The 23,427-nt window shown below is 42.2% G+C and overlaps 1 protein-coding gene across 1 annotated transcript in view; it reads right to left on the reverse strand.

Moving 5' to 3' along the window:
- Positions 1 to 23,427, reverse strand: part of LOC124794752 (zwei Ig domain protein zig-8-like) — a 134,755-nt gene that overhangs the window by 21,326 nt on the left and 90,002 nt on the right. The window contains exons 2-4 of the mRNA XM_047258370.1: positions 20,067 to 20,227; positions 6,062 to 6,272; positions 4,658 to 4,785 (exon numbers count right to left, since the gene is read on the reverse strand). Coding sequence (XP_047114326.1) covers positions 4,658 to 4,785; positions 6,062 to 6,272; positions 20,067 to 20,227 — 500 coding nt within the window. The remainder of the gene's footprint in view (positions 1 to 4,657; positions 4,786 to 6,061; positions 6,273 to 20,066; positions 20,228 to 23,427) is intronic.

Below are 23,427 nucleotides of genomic sequence, written 5' to 3' on the forward strand. Positions count from 1 at the left end.
CTTTTCTTTGGATCTTCTCTATCTTCTCCGTCAGACCGATCTGGTACGGATCCCACACTGATAAGCAATACTCAAGTATAGGTCGAACGAGTGTTTTGTAAGCCACCTCCTTTGTTGATGGACTACATTTTCTAAGGGCTCTCCCAATGAATCTCAACCTGGTACCCGCCTTACCAACAATTAATTTTATATGATCATTCCACTTCAAATCGTTCCGCACGCATACTCCCAGATATTTTAGAGAAGTAACTGCTACCAGTGTTTGTTCCGCTATCATATAATCATACAATAAAGGATCCTTCTTTCTATGTATTCGCAATACATTACATTTGTTTATGTTAAGGGTCAGTTGCCACTCCCTGCACCAAGTGCCTATCCGCTGCAGATCTTCCTGCATTTCGCTACAATTTTCTAATGCTGCAACTTCTCTGTATACTACAGCATCATCCGCGAAAAGCCGCATGGAACTTCCGACACTATCTACTAGGTCCTTTAAATATATTGTCAAAAGCAATGGTCCCATAACACTCCCCTGTGGCACGCCAGAGGTTACTTTAACGTCTGTAGACGTCTCTCCATTGATAACAACATGTTGTGTTCTGTTTGCTAAAAACTCGTCAATCCAGCCACACAGCTGGTCTGATATTCCGTAGGCTCTTACTTTGTTTATCAGGCGACAGTGCGGAACTGTATCGAACGCCTTCCGGAAGTCAAGAAAAATAGCATCTACCTGGGAGCCTGTATCTAATATTTTCTGGGTCTCATGAACAAATAAAGCGAGTTGGGTCTCACACGATCGCTGTTTCCGGAATCCATGTTGATTCCTACATAGTAGATTCTGGGTTTCCAAAAACGACATGATACTCGAGCAAAAAACATGTTCTAAAATTCTACAACAGATCGACGTCAGAGATATAGGTCTATAGTTTTGCTCATATGCTCGACGACCCTTCTTGAAGACTGGGACTATCTGTGCTCTTTTCCAATCATTTGGAACCCTCCGTTCCTCTAGAGACTTGCGGTACACGGCTGTTAGAAGGGGGGCAAGTTCTTTCGCGTACTCTGTGTAGAATCTAATTGGTATCCCGTCAGATCCAGTGGACTTTCCTCTATTGAGTGATTCCAGTTGCTTCTCTATTCCTTGGACACTTAGTTCGATGTCAGCCATTTTTTCGTTTGTGCGAGGATTTAGAGAAGGAACTGCAGTGCGGTCTTCCTCTGTGAAACAGCTTTGGAAAAAGGTGTTTAGTATTTCAGCTTTACGCGTGTCATCCTCTGTTTCAATGCCATCATCATCCCGTAGTGTCTGGATATGCTGTTTCGAGCCACTTACTGATTTAACGTAAGACCAGAACTTCCTAGGATTTTCTGTCAAGTCGGTACATAGAATATTACTTTCGAATTCACTGAACGCTTCACGCATAGCCCTCCTGACGCTAACTTTGACATCGTTTAGCTTCTGTTTGTCTGAGAGGTTTTGGCTGCGTTTAAACTTGGAGTGGAGCTCTCTTTGCTTTCGCAGTAGTTTCCTAACTTTGTTGTTGTACCACGGTGGGTTTTTCCCGTCCCTCACAGTTTTACTCGGCACGTACCTGTCTAAAACGCATTTTACGATTGCCTTGAACTTTTTCCATAAACACTCAACATTGTCAGTGTCGGAACAGAAATTTTCGTTTTGATCTGTTAGGTAGTCTGAAATCTGTCTTCTATTACTCTTGCTAAACAGATAAACCTTCCTCCCTTTTTTTATATTCCTATTAACTTCCATATTCATGGATGCTGCAACGGCCTTATGATCACTGATTCCCTGTTCTGTACATACAGAGACGAAAAGTTCGGGTCTGTTTGTTATCAGTAGGTCCAAGATGTTATCTCCACGAGTCGGTTCTCTGTTTAATTGCTCGAGGTAATTTTCGGATAGTGCACCCAGTATAATGTCACTCGATGCTCTGTCCCTACTACACGTCCTAAACATCTGAGTGTCCCAGTCTATATCTGGTAAATTGAAATCTCCACCTAAGACTATAACATGCTGAGAAAATTTATGTGAAATGTATTCCAAATTTTCTCTCTGTTGTTCTGCCACTAATGCTGCTGAGTCGGGAGGTCGGTAAAAGGAGCCAATTATTAACCTAGTTCGGTTGTTGAGTGTAACCTCCACCCATAATAATTCACAGGAACTATCCACTTCTACTTCACTACAGGATAAACTACTACTAACAGCGACGAACACTCCACCACCGGTTGCATGCAATCTATCCTTTCTAAACACCGTCTGTACCTTTGTAAAAATTTCGGCAAAATTTATCTCTGGCTTAAGCCAGCTTTCTGTGCCTATAACGATTTCAGCTTCGGTGCTTTCTATCAGCGCTTGAAGTTCTGGTACTTTACCAACGCAGCTTCGACAGTTGACAATTACAATACCGATTGCTGCTTGGTCCCCGCATGTCCTGACTTTGCCCCGCACCCGTTGAGGCTGTTGCCCTTTCTGTACTTGCCCAAGGCCATCTAACCTAAAAAACCGCCCAGCCCACGCCACACAACCCCTGCTACCCGTGTAGCCGCTTGTTGCGTGTAGTGGACTCCTGACCTATCCAGCGGAACCCGAAACCCCACCACCCTATGGCGCAAGTCGAGGAATCTGCAGCCCACACGGTCGCAGAACCGTCTCAGCCTCTGATTCAGACCCTCCACTCGGCTCTGTACCAAAGGTCCGCAGTCAGTCCTGTCGACGATGCTGCAGATGGTGAGCTCTGCTTTCATCCCGCTAGCGAGACTGGCAGTCTTCACCAAATCAGATAGCCGCCGGAAGCCAGAGAGGATTTCCTCCGATCCATAGCGACACACATCATTGGTGCCGACATGAGCGACCACCTGCAGATGGGTGCACCCTGTACCCTTCATTGCATCCGGAAGGACCCTTTCCACATCTGGAATGACTCCCCACGGTATGCACACGGAGTGCACATTGGTTTTCTTCCCCTCTCTTGCTGCCATTTCCCTAAGGGGCCCCATTACGCGCCTGACGTTGGAGCTCCCAACTACCAGTAAGCCCACCCTCTGCGACTGCCCGGATCTTGCTGACTGAGGGGCAACCTCTGGAACAGGACAAGCAGCCATGTCAGGCCGAAGATCAGTATCAGCCTGAGACAGAGCCTGAAACCGGTTCGTCAGACAAACTGGAGAGGCTTTCCGTTCAGCCCTCCGGAGTGTCTTTCGCCCCCTGCCACACCTTGAGACGACCTCCCACTCTACCACAGGTGAGGGATCAGCCTCAATGCGGGCAGTATCCCGGGCAACCATAGTCGTAGTCCGATCAGGGGATGCGTGGGACGAGCTGGCTGTCCCCTACAAACCCCCATCCGGACCCCCACAGTGATGCCCATTGGCAACAGCCTCAAGCTGTGTGACCGAAGCCAACACTGCCTGAAGCTGGGAGCGAAGGGATGCCAACTCAGCCTGCATCCGAACACAGCAGTTGGTGCTCCCGGTGTTGATGAACAAGTCCGGTCCTCCCAGGATTTCCGTCAAAGGTTCTGCGGCAGAAAAGTGTCACAGTCCAGTTTACTCTTAGGTACTCCTATTTTCAGTCTTTAACATTGCTATTAATTCATTGTAACAAAAGTTCATTACTTAATGCAGTTAGTATGTTGTTCATTGTCGTATTTCTCCACTGAACAATCAGCTACCAATAAGCTTGTGGTTGTTTCGAGATGCCCCTGTTTTAACTTGTCCTTCATTTTGGAAATGTCAACACCTGTTGGTTGACCACTGTTCTAGTTTTTACGTAGTCATTTTTTTCTGTCCCAGTATATTTACTACATTGCAATAAGAAACCAGAATTACCTTTACAGTAAGCCCTTTCATTGTTAAGATACTTTCTACTTTTCAGCTACTCCGCCATATTCATGTTTAAATCTTTGTAGTTCTATGTTATTTGTTCTGTATCTTTTTCTACCCTTCATTGAACTTCAGTATTTGCAGCTTTTAACCTTAATAATTGCAAGTATCTTCTCCTTTAATCGTATTCAATTTTATATACCAACATCTCATCTCCTCACAGGAAGAACGTTGATCCCTCTCCTCACAACTATCGTTTCAGATATATTCGCTGTCGACCGATTAGTCTGGAGATTTCTTTGTCACAGATACATTTTTTACAATTGAGGAGATTCTACGAAGACTGAGATGTATAGGAAAACTTCGTATTTTCAACACATTGACTGTAGACACTCATTTCTTTACATCTGCCCTACTTTAAATATTTATAATTTTGTGATACCCTACGAGACCAAGGGAAGACAGAAGCTGCACTTCTGTTCTGCTGTTCAATAATTTTGTTGTTATTACAACGAGAGTCACTTCCTTGTTGAAGTCAGTCGTAATTGTAGAGGTTTCAAGTGTGTTTGAGATCGTCGCACGACAATTGCATTTACTGTTTATTCGGTTACGGCACGCTTTTAACGCACACGATAGAGGACTATGTTTGCAATAGTAAAAAATTTACGGCACTTTCTTCCTAATAAGAGAAGTTTCTAAGCCTCTCGTTTGTAAGGATGTCTGTAATTGAACAGTCACTATACGGCAATCATGAAAAGAGATATTGTAATAGAGTCAAAGACAAATCACTGAGAGAAAACTACTTGAGAACACCCACCTGCCCGTTGTGCCTCCACAGTACTGTAGAGGGAGGCTCTGGCGCGTAGGTGACAAGGCACGTCAGGTTGATGGTGCTCCCGGCGTTGATGAACAAGTCCGGTCCTCCCAGGATTTCCGTCAAAGGTTCTGCGGCAGAAAAGTGTCACAGTCCAGATTCAGGAACGCTATTCCTGCAGCAATTACACGAAAACATCAGTGACTAATATGAAACTTTTTTTAAAAAAGAAAATCTAAAATTTCAGAAACCTAAAGGTAGTACGTCTGTAGAAAAGAATCCTTTAGCCTACAGATTACAGATATCGACACAATTCTTTGTGAGACATTAAGAGAATATGTACTCATCTTCAGGATGTGTGTGGTGTATAACATCGAAATTAGCTATTGGCTTCGTTGCAGTAAGAAACGTAATGTTTTCAGGCAATGGGAGACCACATTCACGTGATGGTAAACGAGTAAGTTCTGTTGTCCAGGCGTAGCATTATTCGGTAGGTACAAAATGTGAAACTTATTCGTCAACGTGATAAATGATGGTAATGTAGATCAAAAGAAATCGTTATTGTCAAATTGTGTGCAGCAGTTACGGACTTTCGCCCTCCTGACAATAACAAATGGCGTGTGTGATAAGGTGCTGTCATCATAAGAGGATATTATGCAAAAGCAAATCGTGAGATTATGGAAAGTAGACGACTGTAAAGTTTTGAAAAATGAAATAAAACTATTTACCATATAAATTTACCTTGAATGTTTATTGCAATTGTCGAAAATCATGAGAATTGTGAAGAAATTACACAAAAATGTTGACCTATTCTTCATGAGCGTTCATTCCAGAGAGGGTCATTCTATGCTTGGCCGTAATGTACTGACTGTTCGTTTACAATCGATACTTACATGAGAAAAATTGTCTGTCTATATTAAGAGCAGTTTTTAAAAATATTTTTTAAAATCGTTACTACACACGTCATAAAAAACAGATAACTAGAAGTGGAAACCATATGGAATTTGGCACGATTCCCTCAGGAGGACATCTGAGAACTCCATCAATTAATGCTAAGCCGAATGGCTACTTGCGTTAGGGCCAGAGAAGTGCCAACGCTTAGCTGACTCGTTCAGTTTGTAAAGTTCTTTCTCTTCAATAAATCATCCAATTTCTCTGAAATTATAATCATTTGTTTGTCTTAGATGTACATCACATCTACCCATTTCTGTCCCATCCGGGTATTTCGTTCGTGGTGCTGTTTTTCTTTTCTTAGAGTGTACATTCACTTGTCTGATAAGGTCTAATGATTATTAATGCCGCTCAAACTGGTGCGTTCACGACAAAATTTAATTTTATCCCTTTTCTGTGCGACTAAAACAATGCAGAAACAGTTTTGTTTCCGCACAGTGTATTGCCTTTGCGTACCTACAACGTTCAGGAAGAACTGATGGCCGATGGGTGGCGTGGTGCTGATCTGGCACTCGTAGACGCCGGAGTCCTTCTTCTGCGGGTACCGGATGCGCAACATCCAGTCCTCTGAATGCGGCGAGTGCACGGCCTCGAAGCGCTGGTCGCTGGTGTACGTGTAGCGGCCGACCGTCAGCAAGTGAATGTCGCGGTGTCGTACCCAGGACACCTGGTAGGCAGCAGTTCCGTTTCAGTTTACAATGCGAAGCAAGTGAATTGAAGTCTTTTGGTGCAAACAACGATTTGAGCCAGATAAATAGCATTTGAAATTCCCGAATATTTATGCAATTTGAGACAAGCCAGTTGCTTTGACCACGCAAAGTTAATAAAGACACAGCCCTTTACAATTTGTAAGGAATCGCGGTAACATTTTGTTATTTTTCAAGGCAACATTAATGAAAACTACTGTAACGCAGATCACCAAAAATAGTGATAAGTGTGATAAAAAATAAAATCAATGAGGTCATGCTAAAACTAAATGTAACCGGGTTGATCAGGAATAGTAAAGGCGAAGTAATATGAAAAAATTAGCAACAGAGAATATCGTAACGAAATTAGTCGAAGAGGCCTTATATTAGCGACTGGTATGTCGTAGATCACAAACGAACTCGAATTGTTGTGTACCTGTTTACACGACAAAATTTAAGATTAATTCGTGTGCCATTCTATGATTTCCAGTGTGTCTTTCCGTACACAACATAAGAAATTACATTTTCCAGAAAACTTTACATTATGTACAATAATACACTAACGTTAATACAGAAACGTTAATGAAAAGGTCTGAACCACTATCATATAACAATGCCATGATACACCTACACTCTCTAGGGATTACACAACTTCAATCTGCGATTTATTCGCTCTTTACAGACTTGATTTTCTTTCGAATACATACAAAATATTCTACTGCGAACTTCTTCTCTCGAGACATACCTTGAATCTGTGTTAAGGAGTTTCTATGTTCCATCGAAAAGAGTCAATTCGTTCAGGATTTCTGCTTGTCGTAGTTAATTATCTTCCTTTCTGCCTTCAGAACTGAGGATGTTCTGGCGTAACCACAAGCGCCAGAACGTAGAGGAAGAACTCAAGAGCAGAGGACGCGATAGGAGCGGCATCTAGCCGAAGTGAACATAAGCTCCGCTTCTGCCAGCCTCGCTCGCTCAGATTGGCTCAGTATACGGACATTAGTGGACAGGATTGGCAGAGTATTAGCACGGCCTGGCAGACAGTGGTACGAAATTAGATTGTAGGGATACATATCTCTTGATTGTTTGTCATTGTGCATAGTAAGGACTCCGATTTAGGTTGGATGTCACCCGTCGATTGCGACACCATTGTACATTGAAGTTAAGTATTGTCAACCTTCTTTATTGAAGTGAAACTGCTAATGTTATTTGCTTGAATTGTTGTATAGCATTCCGAGAACGCAGCATCCTTTAGGCACCCTATACACGACGAGTGGGCAGGGCCCCACATCTGGCAACGGCAACTCAACATTTGACGACGAGAATCCTCCGAAACCAGTGCCCAATGACAATGGACTTTTTTGAGTTTCTTTCCTGGCGCCTTAATTTTCTCTTGTCTTTATTTTGCAGAGGCGCTTCACTGCTTTAACAGATTCTTGTCGTTTTTGTTAATCAATGTTTTCAGGTGGACTTTGCTGAAATTTCGTTGTTTTCGTCAGTTGATTACTTGCCTTGTATATTTGTTACGTTTGTGTCATCCAACATGCCCACTCCACCAGTCCTGTCCCCAACTCAGGCGCCGCAGCTGCAAGCGTTAGGTGCCACATAGCTCATGCAGATGATTGATTCAGATGCAGCAAATATCTACACTGCTCAACACGGCGAACCAGCTGCTGGTCAATGCTGCATGCCCGACAGAACAAGCACCACATACCACAACTACTATATGACCTTTTCGACAGTTTTGTGAACAAGAAGAAGAATATCTCGAGTGGTTACACCAATTTGAGGCACGCCTACTAGCCAACAATGTTGCAGGTACTGTTCAACTTCACTTTCATCCACAGTAGGAAGTGCAGGGTTCACATTAATTCAAAAACTCTTTCCTGATTTGAACATTTCGCTGAACTACATTCACACATCTTGGCCTCGTTCCTTGCATAGCCTAAGGAACTATGTAGTGTGCCGATACTTTGCACGTCGGCATAGCCTCGCTGTACAAGAAGGTGTGGTTCTTGTTCAGAATGTGAATGGACAGTCACATCTGTTGATACCTAAAGCCCTGCAAAAAGAATTGTTGCAGTTACTTCACCAAGGACGCCGGGGGATCGTTCGTACGGAAAAGTTACGGCGTCAACACTGAACATGGCAGTGTATGGACGCCCACATAGAACAGAAGACGTCACCATGTCACACATGCGCGGAAAATCAGTCCGCTCCGCCACAAAAATTATCTGCTGGGCCTAAGTCGCAACCTCCATGGCACCGTGTGCACACAGACTTTGCGGTACCTTTCTGGAACACCTGGTGGTTGATTATTGTTGACTCGTATAGCAAGTTTTCTTTTGCTGTGCCAATGAAATCGACACCGCAGCAATAGACGCCGCCCTCTCCATCTGGTTCATGGCAGCCGGAGATGGACGCATACCCTTCCGATCGTTTTCCGGGGGAACGTCTCCGCCTGAGCGCAGGCCGGATGACGGGGTTTGGCCGGAAGCTTGACGTCGCCTGCAGCCACAGCTTCCGGCCCGACGATGTACCCACAGACCTACCTCCCCCTCCGTGGTCACACTCCTAACACGACGACGGCCCGTCGCTTTGGGAGGGAGGAATTTTCTGGCATAACCACAAGGGCCGAAACGAAGAGGAAGAACGCAAGGCCAGAGAAGGCTCTGAGGCAACTTCGGCCAACAGCGCGCTGACCCGATAGGAGCGGCATCTAGCCGAAGTGAACATAAGCGCCTCTCCTGCAAGCCTCGGCTGCTCAGACCGGCTCAGTACACGGACATTAGTGGACAGGATTCGCAGAGTAGTAGCTCGGCCTAGCAGAGAGTGCTTTGAAATCAGATTGTACTGATCCATATCCATTGCTTGTTTGAACATTATGTATAGCAAGGACTCGGATTTATGTTGCACGTCGCCCATCGCTTACGACACCATTGTACATTCAAGTTAACTATTGTCAACTTGCCTTACTGAAATAAAGCTACTGATGTTTGCTTGAATTCTTCCATAGCATTCCGAGAACGCAGCATCCTTCAGGCATCCTACACACGACGAGCGGGCAGGACCCTACATTTTGTGACGAGGGCTCAGCAGAGGATCCTTTTTACGTAGAGAATTTGTCACTCATCAAAATTTGTATCATAAATTGGTCTACGAATCGTATCTCCTCTGAACTACAATGTCTCCTTTCATTCGATTTACAAGGCCCAAAGTTTCAGTTCCATGTACAAAACTTCAATGTAGTTTCTTTCATATCATTACTTCTAAGAGCTCTAACTCTCTAGCTCTACATCGACAGTTTGCTCTCTGAAAGCTCCTCTACTTCATAATAGGTCAAGAAATAAAAGTAAAATCTGTTCAGTAAGTTTGTCATGTAATAACATTTTCATTCAATTGAATATTTGTCTCTGACATCAACGTACTACATTCAACACATTCTAATCTTGCAAATAATTTTTCATCCAGTTTTTTAGAAGCTGGAAGATTGTTTAAAGTTCACATTCCGACGGTGCGAACTCCATCAATACTAAATTAGATAAGAGGTGAGAAATATATCTTTCACGCTATAGTATTTCGTAGGTTACTATTGCTGTTGTGCAACAATTCCATCTAGATAGGTGAAAAAATATGCACTGCAGTGGACATCATAATCTACCCACTTAATTTCCCTCTTTCTCACTGACTTCCTTATTAACTCACGTTTCAGTGGTTTCGAGTAATCTTTGAACGTCTCTCTAAATTTCCCTGTGTTCCTTGTTGTTCCACAACTTCCAGAAATTTGCTACCTCTGTGCATTTATACAATCAGTAAATGAACTATGGCAATTTGCAAGTCAGAGTGGTGTATTTATACTGAACTGAAACTGATCATCACATTATTTAATTCTTCTTTTATTTTAATATTTATATGCTGCAAGCCATGTCAATGGACGTTTACAGCTATACATATTCCAATGGTTATGGAATCATTCCCTGATTATGGATGGAACTTAAACTGCATTTAATGTTGCTAGAACATTTTAATTTTAGGATTATGAAATACACTCACGGAAAATATCACAGCACCAAGCAACGTACTGCTTTAAATACACGCTAACAGTGGTTAACGTAGTGAGTTGACGTTAGTAAAGAATGCCTTTCAGGCGACAAAGACGTCGTTACCAATAGATCACTGCGTTTGAACGAGATCGTGTAAAGCAGTTGGACGTTCATTCTGCGATAGTGCAGAAACACGTGTGAGGAATATAACCAATGTATGATTGCTGACAGCGAAGTTCAGCAGACAGTACGGTCAAAATGAGACTGGACTCCGGACGCCGACGTAGCACTGCCGAACGGGAAGAGCATCGTGTTCAACATATGATTCTGTCACAAGGTACTGCGTCTGCAGCAGCGGTATGAGCAGCAGTTGCCACCACAATGACCAAACGAACTATGACAAATCTGTTACTTGAAGGACAGCTCCAAGCGAGATACACTGTAGCGTACATTCCACTGAACACAAAGTACTACCATTAGCGACTTCAATGATTTCGAGCAAAGGTTTATTAGATGGCAGAGTGGTGGAGGTTTGTTGTGTTTTCTGATGAAAGCTAGCTCTACCTTGGTGCCTGTGATGGCCGAGTGTTGGTTAAAAGGAGGCCAGCTAAGGGCTTGCAACCAACCAGTCTGTGTGCTAGACGCACTGGACCTCTACCTGGAGATATGGTCTTGGATGCCATTTCTTATAACAGCAGGATCACTCTTATGGTTATCCCACGCACCGTGATTACAGGTCTGTACGTCAGTCTGGTGATTCAATCCGTTGTTCTGCCATTCATGACCAGCGATACAGTTGGTGTGCTGCAACAAGATAACGCTCGCTCACATACCGCTGTTGTAATTCATCAAGCTCTGCACAATGTCGAATGTTTCCTTGATCTGCTCAGTTACCAGATCTGTATCTAGTCGAGCATGTGTGGGACACGATCCGACGACAACTCCAGCGTCATTCGTAAACAACATTACCGTCCTTGTATTGATCGACCAAGAACAATAGGCATTCTCAACCGGTACCTGTACAACAGAATACACGCGCGTTCGCATATTTGCTTTAAACATTTTGGTGTTTACCTCTGTTATTAGTGCACTAGCCTTTTAACTTTAGCAATGGCTTGTATTGCGATTACGTTAACCTGTGATCTTGCGATGTTAATCACTTCAATATATTAGCCAGACAAACGTATTTCCCAAATTTCATTCCCTTAAATTATTATTTAGGTGTCACCATTTCTTGTTCCGTCAGTGTATGTTTATGTAGGTGAGTGTGTTCAAGTGTGTGTGAAATCTTATGGGACTTAACTGCTAAGGTCATCAGTCTCTAAGCTTACACACTACTTAACCTTAATTATCCTAAGGAAAACACACATATCAATGCCGGAGGGAGGACTCTAACCTCCACCGGGATATGTAGATGATATGCATATATTTGGGAAATTATTCGTCTCTTTTATGCACTGTATTACAATTAAAACATTAAAAATTTGAATACGCTTTTATTGTTAATTTTAGCGAGCGTATTTATGAAAATTTTTGTTTGAGGAGAGGTATAGCTATTAAGAGAGAAACAGAAATGAATGTAACAATAAATCAATTTTGATGGATGCAAGTGCGGCAAGCAATGCATGGAAGATGTACCAAGACAAATCTTCTCTTTAATTACGTCTGCTCATGCAGAAATTCATTGAATCTTAGCGAATCTAATGTAACATTTAAGTCACGGAATTTAACAGAAAATCAATGGATCATTACCGAAATGTAACGAGTACATGGCAGATGAAAACGTTCTACAGAAAGGGAAGCTATACTTGAAATAAATTACTGCTCGGTTAATTAAACAATGACACTTTACCTTCTCAGCAGTACATTAATTCCATACTACTTTAAAACGTGCTTCCGGAACATGGAAGGCTAAATTGTTATTATCATAAGGCTGTTATTGTATGTTGATAATGGTGACCGTCAGGAAATTGCCGGCGTCTATAACAAAACATTTAGATCAGAAGCGCCCATAGAACACTGGGTGGCTATACCCCTTGAAAAGGCACTGGGACACGGGCATTTCGCCGGCAGATGAAACAGTTGTAAATAAGTCTACATGTACATCTACAAAAATATTCTGCATACGACTCTGAAGTGCATCGTGGTAGATGCTTAGCGTTATATCTTATGTTAGTGTTCCTTCCCATTCCAACAGCTTATGGAACGTGGCGATAATAACGGTTTAAATGCATCTGTGTTCGCTGCAATTAGGCTAATCTTTTCTTCACCGACTCTACGGAGCGGTACTTTGCAATTAAATTGTATTTCTTTATTGTTAACTTAATACTCCGTACACTTAAGGGTGGAATGGGCCTTGAGTCCTCATATTCCCATCAACGGCGATCTGGCTCAAAGATATTTTGTTCGCCCAGTACGGCTCTGCGGAGGCGACGCGACATCCGTTTAGTGAGGTGGTTTACGCGTTTAGGTAGATCGTCGCTGCAGTACTGAAGTTCCACACTTGACGTGCTAGACCTCCGAAACCGATATTCTCTTGCTCTCTTGTGTATGCTATCATGCAAGAATCTTGTAACGAATAACACAGCTCATTAATAGTAAGTTAGTCGAGAGCGTTCACTAGACACCTACCTGTAACGCTCGCACAGCCCGCCGCAAATAACCACAATATTCGGGCTTCATACACGGTTCACGTACAACAAGCAGAAACCTTCCGGTGCCTCTTTGCCATTCAGTTTATAAGACAAAGTCTTTAGCAGGAATGCTGAAGGCTATATCAGCCGTGATTTCTCGTTTCTGCAATGTAGCCCACTGGAAACTGTAAATTTTTATTTGTTTACTACGAGTATTAGCGCACGTTTATGTCAATATAGCTGATAGAAAACTATTCTACATACATTTCCGTTACTATAAAGCCTGACAGAAATCTGTTTCTCAAGAAGTGCATTACGGTTATGGCTTTCACCATTAGCGATGCATCGCGGAAATTGTGTTGCACTGCAGAATAGATAAATTTGGGAAAACTAAATATTTCTCAGTTGAGTGGCCGAGTACTTCGTTCGGAGCGGGGTCAGAGACAGGGACCGGCCTGTGTGGCCGAGCGGTTCTAGGCGCGTCCGTCTGGAACCGCACGACCGCTAATGTCGCAGGTTCGAATCCTGCCTCGGGCATGGATGTGTATGATGTCCTTAGGTTAGTTAGATTTAAGTAGTTCTAAATTCTCTGGGACTGATGACCTCAGATGTTAAGTCCCATAGTGCTCAGAACCATTTGAACCAGCAGAGACAAGGTTCAAATGGTTCAAATGGCTCTGAGCACTATGGGACTTAACATCTGTGGTCATCAGTCCCCTAGAACTTAGAACTACTTAAATCTAACTAACCTAAGGACATCACACACATCCATGCCCGAGGCAGGAATCGAACCTGCGACCGTAGCAGTCGCGCGGCTCCGGACTGAGCGCCTAGAACCGCGAGACCACCGCGGCCGGCCAGAGACAAGGAAAGAGCAAACCGAGCCTCGGTGCATCTGCGTAATGTTATGCAAGAAGCATTATTCGCTTCGTAACTTCACTCGCTGTAGGTTAGTGAAGAGGGTTAATGCACCAAAACAAATAGTTAAGAAAATGTAGCAGGAGAAGAGACTGCTGATGGTTAGGAATAAAGAAGGACGGTTTGGTCATAAAGAATGACAGTTAATAGCAAAAGCCCTTCCCCAACCGTAATAAATACGCCGGCAGACACTCGATCGGAAGGATCGATGGCTTTCACCTTCACGCTCGATTCTTTGATTACTTTTAGGTAACTGTCTGTGCAGGATGGTTCCAGTTCTCTAGTACATCTCTACGACACTGTTGGGTCAGGGTGACTGCATCTTCGTGAGTAGCCAGGAGCCATCTTCGAGATCAGAACCACAACTGCCGATGATGAACCACTAAGGAGGCTGCCATCACCCATCCTCCCATCGACCTCCACCTTGCTGAAGGGCGAGTCAGGTTCGGCGAACAGCATGACAACGTAAAAACGCAGTAACGCTGGTCATCATAGAAACCAACACGGTTACGTGTACTGCCCGGTAGAGCAATAGCGACGGGCATCGTGCAGTCCGACTACACCATAACGAGGTGTAGAGAGGGAGAGGAGGTGCGGGGTGACCGAGAACTCTCACATCCTCTCACAGGTCCAGTCAGAGGACCACAGTGGGAAACGGACATGAGGATTCGTCCCCAGCACCTAGCAGAGAACGGATGATGGTGTCTGGGTTCTAAAATTACTAAGTAAACTCGTCTTACAATTGATTCTTCTGTTACGCATCCAGAAAACTTCCACGTCCATCATGAACTCAGTACTCAGTAGTGTCACCAGCAGGGGGTGCTGGTCCCTACTGTTCTACAGTTCCCCTAACTCTTCCTGGATTGGGCTTTCACTTCATTATCATCGTGGTGGTACCGTAAAGAACTTTGTTCTTGATATCATGTTGTAGAAAAAAATCGGATGCTGAAAGATCAGGTGACGTCACTGGCTACGCTTTGTGTCCGAAATATATGGGAAGTTTTGTTTATCGTCAAACCCATTCAGATGGAATTCTGCCTCTTCAGACATCACAACATTTATCTTAAGTATGTCATCATCATCACCGTGGCCAATTCTGTACAGTAATGTTGTCCAGAAATTGTGTGTACATTCTGAATGTTCCAGGCGTAATTACTGAGCTACTTGTAGCTTATAAGAGTGACATTTTAAATCCTTTTTCATAGTCCTCTGCGAAGATCTACGATATATTTGTAACGTTCTGAAATAATGACTGAAAAATTGCTATGGGTTTCCTTGCAGAGCTGCACTAACTCGTCGGATATTTTCAGGCGTTCCAACTTTCATTTTGGTCTCGTACGGTCAAGACTGTATTAGAGAAACCGTCGCATGCCATTCTATTCCTGCTGGATGTTGTCCTTGTGTATGGAACGTGGCGAAATGGCGGTCCGTTCCAAGACGCTTTGCTCGTTCGACAGTTGCGACGCTCTGTAGACGACTGTGCTCCCCCACTGCCTCAGTACGCACCTGCACACGCCACGGTCCATACTGAACTGAAGCGCTCTCAGTGTCAGTCTGATTAGACGTACGTAGCACATGGCCTGACCACTTCTACAAGTTAGCAGGGTGGGTCGCCCTGCATGCGTCCAACGTAAGTGTCCTGGAACAGACCAATTTTAATTGAATAATTTCTGATATCAGTTCTGTCAAGCGAATCGTTTTCTTCGTCATATCCTTTCGTCAGGTTACTTCTAATAATAAATATGTAACAGAACGTGATACAAGTTGTTCTATATTTCCTTCAGTAGCAGAGTTAATATGTCTAGGACGTTACTGTAATAAGATACCATAATCTTTTCACTCTCTGCGACAACTATGGGGGTCAAAACCTATACGTGCGTCATGCTGCTAGCATGTTCTTCGGTACTACCTCATGATCCGTAACGTACCATCACACCTCACTCATGGATTTAGCAACCACAACGTACCGTTGGCACCCTCCATCCGGGTTAAGCCAGAGGGTTTCTACACAAGCTTCCAGTTCCGTTCAGCGAAAGTGCAATGGAATATCTGAGACCAGTCTTGTAAAAATAATTTCAGTAAAATGGAAGTGACACTCACATCTCCCAAAGAAGTAGCACCCAACATAAAATCCTTAAAATCTAAGTATTCCAGTGGGTATGATAATATATCAATAAAGTTAATCAAAGAGTGCTCATGCGAGTTCTGTCTTAACTTATTTGCGTAATCAATCTCTTAGCAAGGGAACATTGCAAAACTGGCTAAAATATGCTGAAGTTAAGCCTCTTTGCAAGAAGGGTAATAACGAGATACCACAAGCTATCGACCAATTTCACTTTTGCCGGCTTTCTCCAAGAGGAAGCCATTTACACTTACAGTGAGAATGTACTTAATTCATTAGATAATAAATTAGAGGTTACTGGAATTTTCTGTGACGTGTGAAATGCCTTGGGCTCTGTAAACCACAACATTCTCTAAAGAAAATTAGAATATTATGGTGTCACCGGCAGTCCTGCGAAATGGTTTGAGTCTTACATATCTAATAGGAAACAAAGGGTATCGTTGCGAAATACCTGTGCAGTAAGCAGTCAGTCTTCATCTCACTGCGAATTAATTACATGTGGTGTTCCTCAAGGTTCCACATGGGTCCATTGCTTTCTCTCGTCTACATTAATGGCCTGTCATCTGTTACATAGCCAGATGCTAAGTTTCTTTTGTTTGCAGACGATACAAACATTGCAATAAGTAGCAAGTCAATTCCAGATTTAGAAATAGCTGCTAGTCTAATTTTCGCTGACATTAGTAAGTGGTTTAAAGCTAATTCAGTGTCATTAAACTTTAAGAAGACCCACTATACGCAGTTTAGAACCTGCGGGACATTTCCTTCCAGCATGAGTATAACATATGACGACATGCAGATCGAAGAGATTGACAGTGTTAAATTTCTGGGATTACACCTCGATAATAAATTCAGTTGGGATGGACATAACACAGAATTACATAAGCGCCTAAAAAACTCTGTATTGGCTGTGGGAATGATATCAAATGTAGGAGATATACAAAAACTTGCATACTTTGCTTACGTTCATTCTATTTTGTCATCTGTGTTCATATTCTGGGGCAACTCATCAAACCGAACAAACGTTTTTAGGGAACAAAAGTGTGTGATAAAAATCATTTGTGGTGTAAATTCAAGAACATATTGGAGAAACCTGTTCAAGGAACTTTGTATTCTAACCACTGTTTCTCAATGTATTTATTCCTTAATGAAATTTGTTGCAAGTAACACATCTCTGTTTCCAACCAATAGCTCAATGCATAGTATCAATACCAGGAGTAAGGACAATCTACATAAAGACCTAAAATCACTGGCCTTGGTCCAAAAAGCGGTCCAATATTCAGGAACACACACTTTCAATAAATTTCCAGCAACCATTAAAAACTTGGTTTCAGATGAAGCACGGTGTAAACAGGGTTTGGAAGACTTTTTGATAGGCAACTCCTTCTACTCCAAAGATGAATATCTTCACAAGGACTGTTAAGTCAGCTTAAGTAAAAATATCGGTTAGATTTCAGTTTTGGCAACACTTAGTCAGAACAGTTAAGATTAAGTATTTTGTGTATGATAGATTTATTAATAGTGCATAACAGCGTGTCATTCTGACAGTGTGTTAATTTTGTAAATATTAGCTGTTACAGTTTACATCATTGTATTAACGTTTTTCGACTATCTCCTGAGAAATGATCAAGGTAGCAACTATTATATTCAAATGTTTTACGTTTCTCTGTTTTACTTTCCGACACGTTCCACACCCACGAGAATCGTCTAATTATTTGGGTCGAGGGAACGAAAACTGAATCTAATCTAATCTAATGGTGGCCCTTTAGGAATTACTCACAACCACCATTACCAAAGTGATGATCATTGAATAAACCATCATTAACAAGCTGATGATCATTAACCCGTAGCGCTCGACCGGCGGGGCAGACCCGACCGCGTAATAATTCATGTTGGGCATCGCCCTTAATCGCATTTAATTCGCTATAATTCGTATTCCAGGGCTCTCACGTCCGTATGTCATGTACTGCAGTGTTCCGACATATATCGGTAAGCGATACAGCTACGAGGAAACGTATTTGTCGAACGCATACCGCCACTGTTCTGTTTTAACGTTTCTTTAGATCACTTCAAAGGCGGTGTTCGGTACCATAACAACATAAATAGTAAATTTACGTGGTAATCGAAAAGCAATAATGGAGATCTAGTATGAAAGTGTGAGTGATATGAGTGATTTCAGCGATGACAGAAACAACAAAACTGTGACAGCAGCTAGTAGCTTCATCATCTGGATGCTGCTTCCAACCAGGAACCAAATTTGAGCCACAAGACATACAAAGCGATATTTCTGAAAACTGTTGTTAAACTGAAGAACCAATGAAGATCATCAACTCTCGATGACGAGGAGAGACTATCAAGGCAACCACACTTCATTTATTCCAATGAAAGGAGGAACACTAAAGTCTGTGCTATTCGCAGTAAGAGAAAGGGTAAACATGGTAGAAGGGAAACGGTCTACAACTTAAAACACAAGTCCCAGAATACCAGGACTCTACCTGGTGAACGCCTCCAAAAGTACCACACCTTGAAGTGGTGAAATACATCAAAAGAAAAACAAAACATCATGTGTCGTAAAGTTCGTGTAATTTGTTTTACTGTTCAGTTGATACACTATGTGATCAAATGTGTCCGGACACGTGGCGGAAAATGACTTACAATTTCCTGGTTCGCTCCATCGGTAATGCTGGAATTCAGTATGTTGTTGGCCCACTTTCAGCCTTGATGACAGCTTCCACGCTCGCAGGCATACGTTCAATCAAGTGCTGGAAGAATGTTTGGGGAGTGGCAGCCCATTATTCACGTAGTGCTGCATTGAGGAGAGGTAGGTGACGCCTAGCACGAAGTCGGCGTTCCAAAACTTCCCAAAGGTGTTTTATAGGATTCACGTCAGAACTCTGTGCAGGCCAGTCCATTACAGGTATGTTGTTGTCGTGTAAACACTCAGCCACAGGCCATGCATTACGAACAAGTGCTCGATGGTGTTGAAAGATGCAATCGCCATCCCCGAATTGCTCTTCAACAGTGGGAAGCAAAAAGCTGCTTAAAACATCCATGTAGGCCTGTGCTGTGCTACGCAAAACAACAAGGGGTGCCAGCCGCATCCATGAACTACACGACCACACCATAACACCATCGCCTCCGAATTTTACTGTTGGCACTACACACGCTGGCAGTTGACGTTCACCGGGCATTCGCCATACCCACACCCTGCCATCGGATCGCCACATTGTGTACCGTTATTTGTCACTCCACACATTTTTGCACTGTTCAATCGCGCAATGTTTATGTTCCATACAACAAGAGAGGCGTCATCTCGCATACCGGCGTGATGTGTGCCTTACGAGCAGCCGCTCGATCATGAAATCCAAATTTTCTCACCTCCTGCCTAACTGTCACACACTTTCAGTGGATCCTGATGCGGTTTGGAATTCCTGTGTGATGGCCTGGATAGATGACTGCCTATTACACATTCAACTGTCGGTGGTCTGTGTCCGTCAACAGACGATGTCGACCTGTACCCTTTTGTGTTGTAAGTGTCCCTTCTCGTTTCCACTTCTCTATCACATGGAAAACAGTGCACCTATGGATGTTTAATAGCGTGGAAATCTCACGTACAGACTTATGGCACAAGAGGCACCCAATCACCTGACCAAGTTCGAAGTCCGTGAGTACCGTGAAGCGCCCCATTCTGCTATCTGACGATGTCTAATGACAGCTAAGGTAGCTGCTAAGGAGTACCTGGTAGTAGGTGGCAGCACAATGCACCTAATATGAAAAATGCATGTTTTTGGAGATGTCCGTATACTTTTGAACACATAGTGTGGCAAGCTTTGGCATAATTCAATTAGAGGTTATTTTTAGTGAAAATATTACGAGTGCCGTGGTTGTATAGCGTGAAAAAATCGAGTGTAAAGGGTTAAACGATCGGCACAGTAGACGCCATTTTCTCCATACCATGTTCACTATGGTGTCCCACAACAGGTTTTCTGTAATTTTCCCGCTAACTATAGGTGTAACAGCTGTAAAGCTGAGGGTTACGGGAAGTGAATAGAAGGAACAACTGACCGTCCTGTTGCCGAGGTTCTTGACGCGGCAGTTAAGCTCGGCCGTCTTGCCCACCAGTCCTGTCAGGTTGTTGGGCACACTCGTGTCGAACTGGGGACCCGTGGCGGGCGTTGGCAGCTCCTGCAGGAAGTCCGTCAGGAACCGGCGGCTGCCTGTCGGTCCTGCAAACACGCAAAATAATAATTGGGTGTCGAACACGTGGTCCTCACCGGATTTCCGGAGGACTTGAGCGAAATAAAATAGTTATCGCCTATGAAATACGCCCTGAAACGATGCAACTTGTTATTGTAGTTCTAAAGATGAAATAGAGAAATTTATTTCCATCTTCTGAAGTTTAAGTAACTTCTGAATGCATGATGGGTACGTCTCAGGAAGAAACTACCCCAGAAGGTCGTCTCAAAAGTTGGCGCTATTGGGCCTGCAGTTTCTAGGAACCCAAAACCTGCATTCATGAAAGTGTCATAACATTATGAGAAGCCACTGTGGAAAACAGACTCAAAAAGAAGTAGTTATCTCAAACGTTGAAGTAAAGCCCCTTTTAAAAACTGAAAAAATAAACCAACTATCAAAAGTTTTACATGAACAAAGAACATCTATTTATGATATTACAGGAAACACGGTTCACAGACGACAATGCTATGGAATAAGAGAACTATCGCATCTTTAAAGGAAAAGTAGGAAATAATCACAAGCGAGTTATTACAAATCATGGAACGGCCATTTCTGTCATAAAGTGATTTACTCAGAAATATTTATTTTCTGTTAGAAAGAGTGTCGCTTATAACATATTGCTGTCGAAGCAAAAATTACACGCTTATAAGCTGCCATACTCTTATGAATAAAGACGAAGGGAATAATCCCGGTAAGACTGATTATATTTGGGATATCTTAAAGAATGAAGTCTCCAGAATCCTTTTTGAAAACGTTAACGTGTTGTTTGGAGATTTTGATTCTGACAAAAATGTGTTTCACAAAATTGTCGAGCCTACTCAATCCACAAAAGAAACAACAGAAAAGGTGAAAGGTTAACCAGTCCGTGCAAAGCCTCCAACTTAAAACTTGTGTCCACATAACTTATAAAGCTCCCCAGAAAAAAAAGAAATAAACCTTGAAGATCACCAGATCCAAATTTAGCAGAGTTCCACATTGATTATGTTGCGGCTTCAAGTATAGTAAGTAAAGGAATAATGAACATCAAGGTGATGTTTATCAAAAGTAAACATATTCGTCTTCAGGGAATGTCCATAGCCATTACTTACTTAAAACAGCCCAAATACAGTCTCCATATTGCTTTCCTTTAGTATGACCGGTACTGAGTCAGGACGGGATGGGGAATAACTCTCTACCAATCATCCGGTTATGACTGCCCTCAGCCTTGGCAGCGGAGGATTGGAAACGGCACAGGAAACTACAGCGTGGCGTGATGTTCGGCCTCGCCCAGTAGAAATGTCGTCTACGATCGCCAAATAAAAAGAGAAGATATTCCTCCGAATGCTTTTAAAATTCTTTCAAAATATGAAACGCATGTTTGACAATGGGCTCTTTTTTATTTAAAACCAAGTATCGACCGGTTTTTGTCGGAGACCATCTCCACGGATTCAATCCAAAGCGACAAAAAATACATGTAGTACACAGGAAATTCACAGAATCTTCCCCAAGGAAGTACAAAATGTACAAGAATACTTACAGGGTTAAAACAGTTTAGGCCACAACATAACAATTTACATTAGTTAAATAATAGCCACGTCTCATACGTAGAGCATGCCATGAATTACAGTATAACACACGACTTTTAAAAGCAAACATACTAATAACACGCGTAAACACAGCAGTACTCAAGAGAGGATCAAAGGTATCAGTGCTACAGTTGTACTAAATATTAAAGAGTTGGTCAAAGAACTTCGCAAAGTATTTTCGTCATATGGTACAAAAATAGCTGAATGATAAGTTTCTTGCTGAATGTAGGTTACTGAACTTAGGCGAATGTCTTTGGCATAGTTTCGCATGTAAACAGAAAAACAATGTTGCTGTCCCAAAACATAGAATAACTTCGATCTTACGATATAAGGTAGATATCATTATAAAGACCTAATCTTAAAGACTAGTATAATCATTGTGTATAATCCATGAAATGTATATAAAAACGCGAATTCCTTCATAAATGTAATGAATAGTATCCTTAACATAAAAACAAGATAAAATACAGTGTTCAGAAATAGGCTGAAATGTCACTCATCGTTCATATGCACCTATTTTACAGAAATGAACCGTTATTGTAAAATATCGACTACATTTAAAAGAAAACATCTTATGAATGAAGCGCTAAATTAGAAGCCAAGTACATCAGTAAAGCGAAGCATATCAGTAAAGCTAACACCATAAAAAAGAAGGGGGGGGGGGCAGCGGGGAAACAACCAAAGCTAACTAACCATGTGGCCAGATTTGGCTTTAAGGAATATTGGTAACACATGTAAATAATAATGGTAAAGATGAATAACTTCCCTTATCACAGTCAAACTGTAGCTAAAAGGCATCGGAGGCTCAGCCGATAAGAATGTATTTTGAAAGGCAAATAGAAAAAAGTTTCACCTAATCCAGGCAAGTGATTGCTAAACAAAATAGGTACTTGCCTATGTAAAGAATTAAAAACATTAGATACAATGTAGACCTCTGGCTATAAATAATTTATGTAACACATCACACGAAATCTAGATCTCGTGCCAACATATGTTATATCTAACACATGTAATGTCCATAGTAAGGATTTACTATAAAATCGCAAACAATGTAACGAAGAATATTTAAGCGCCAAATTCGCATGTTGTCTAGAATTAACATGTATTTGTAAGATGTCAAGTGTATGTGCAAGTGGAGTCAATACATGAAGGTCATGCACGTAACAGCAATTGACAATAGCTGCTTTAGTTAAAAAAGAAACGCCTGACCCATTGCGCATTAAAATGATAACTACATCATCAGAGCAACAACATACTTCACACAAAAGGCAAATTACTGACTAGAAGTTCATGTCATACATAATAAGAGTTAAAAATAAAATTGTTCATTGTTCCACATACTTATTGTAAAATTTTTGGAGAGAAGTCACATAAACATTATAAAACGTGATCAAGTCAAGTGTAAGCTACTGTAGATTGGTATCCATAATGAAACATTAGCTCACAGGGCCATCAGTTATCACATAACCCTTGGAATTGCTGAATGCTATACAACAGATTCACAACGAAATCTAACTTCTTCTGAAATACATTACAGTGGTGACAAGAAATTAAAACGATAATACTGCTGAACACCAGAGACCCATATAGTAATATTAATAGTATACACATTTACATCCATATGG

The sequence above is a fragment of the Schistocerca piceifrons genome, chromosome 1 (genome assembly GCF_021461385.2).
Source record: "Schistocerca piceifrons isolate TAMUIC-IGC-003096 chromosome 1, iqSchPice1.1, whole genome shotgun sequence".
In the NCBI taxonomy this organism is placed as follows: Eukaryota; Metazoa; Arthropoda; class Insecta; order Orthoptera; family Acrididae; genus Schistocerca; species Schistocerca piceifrons.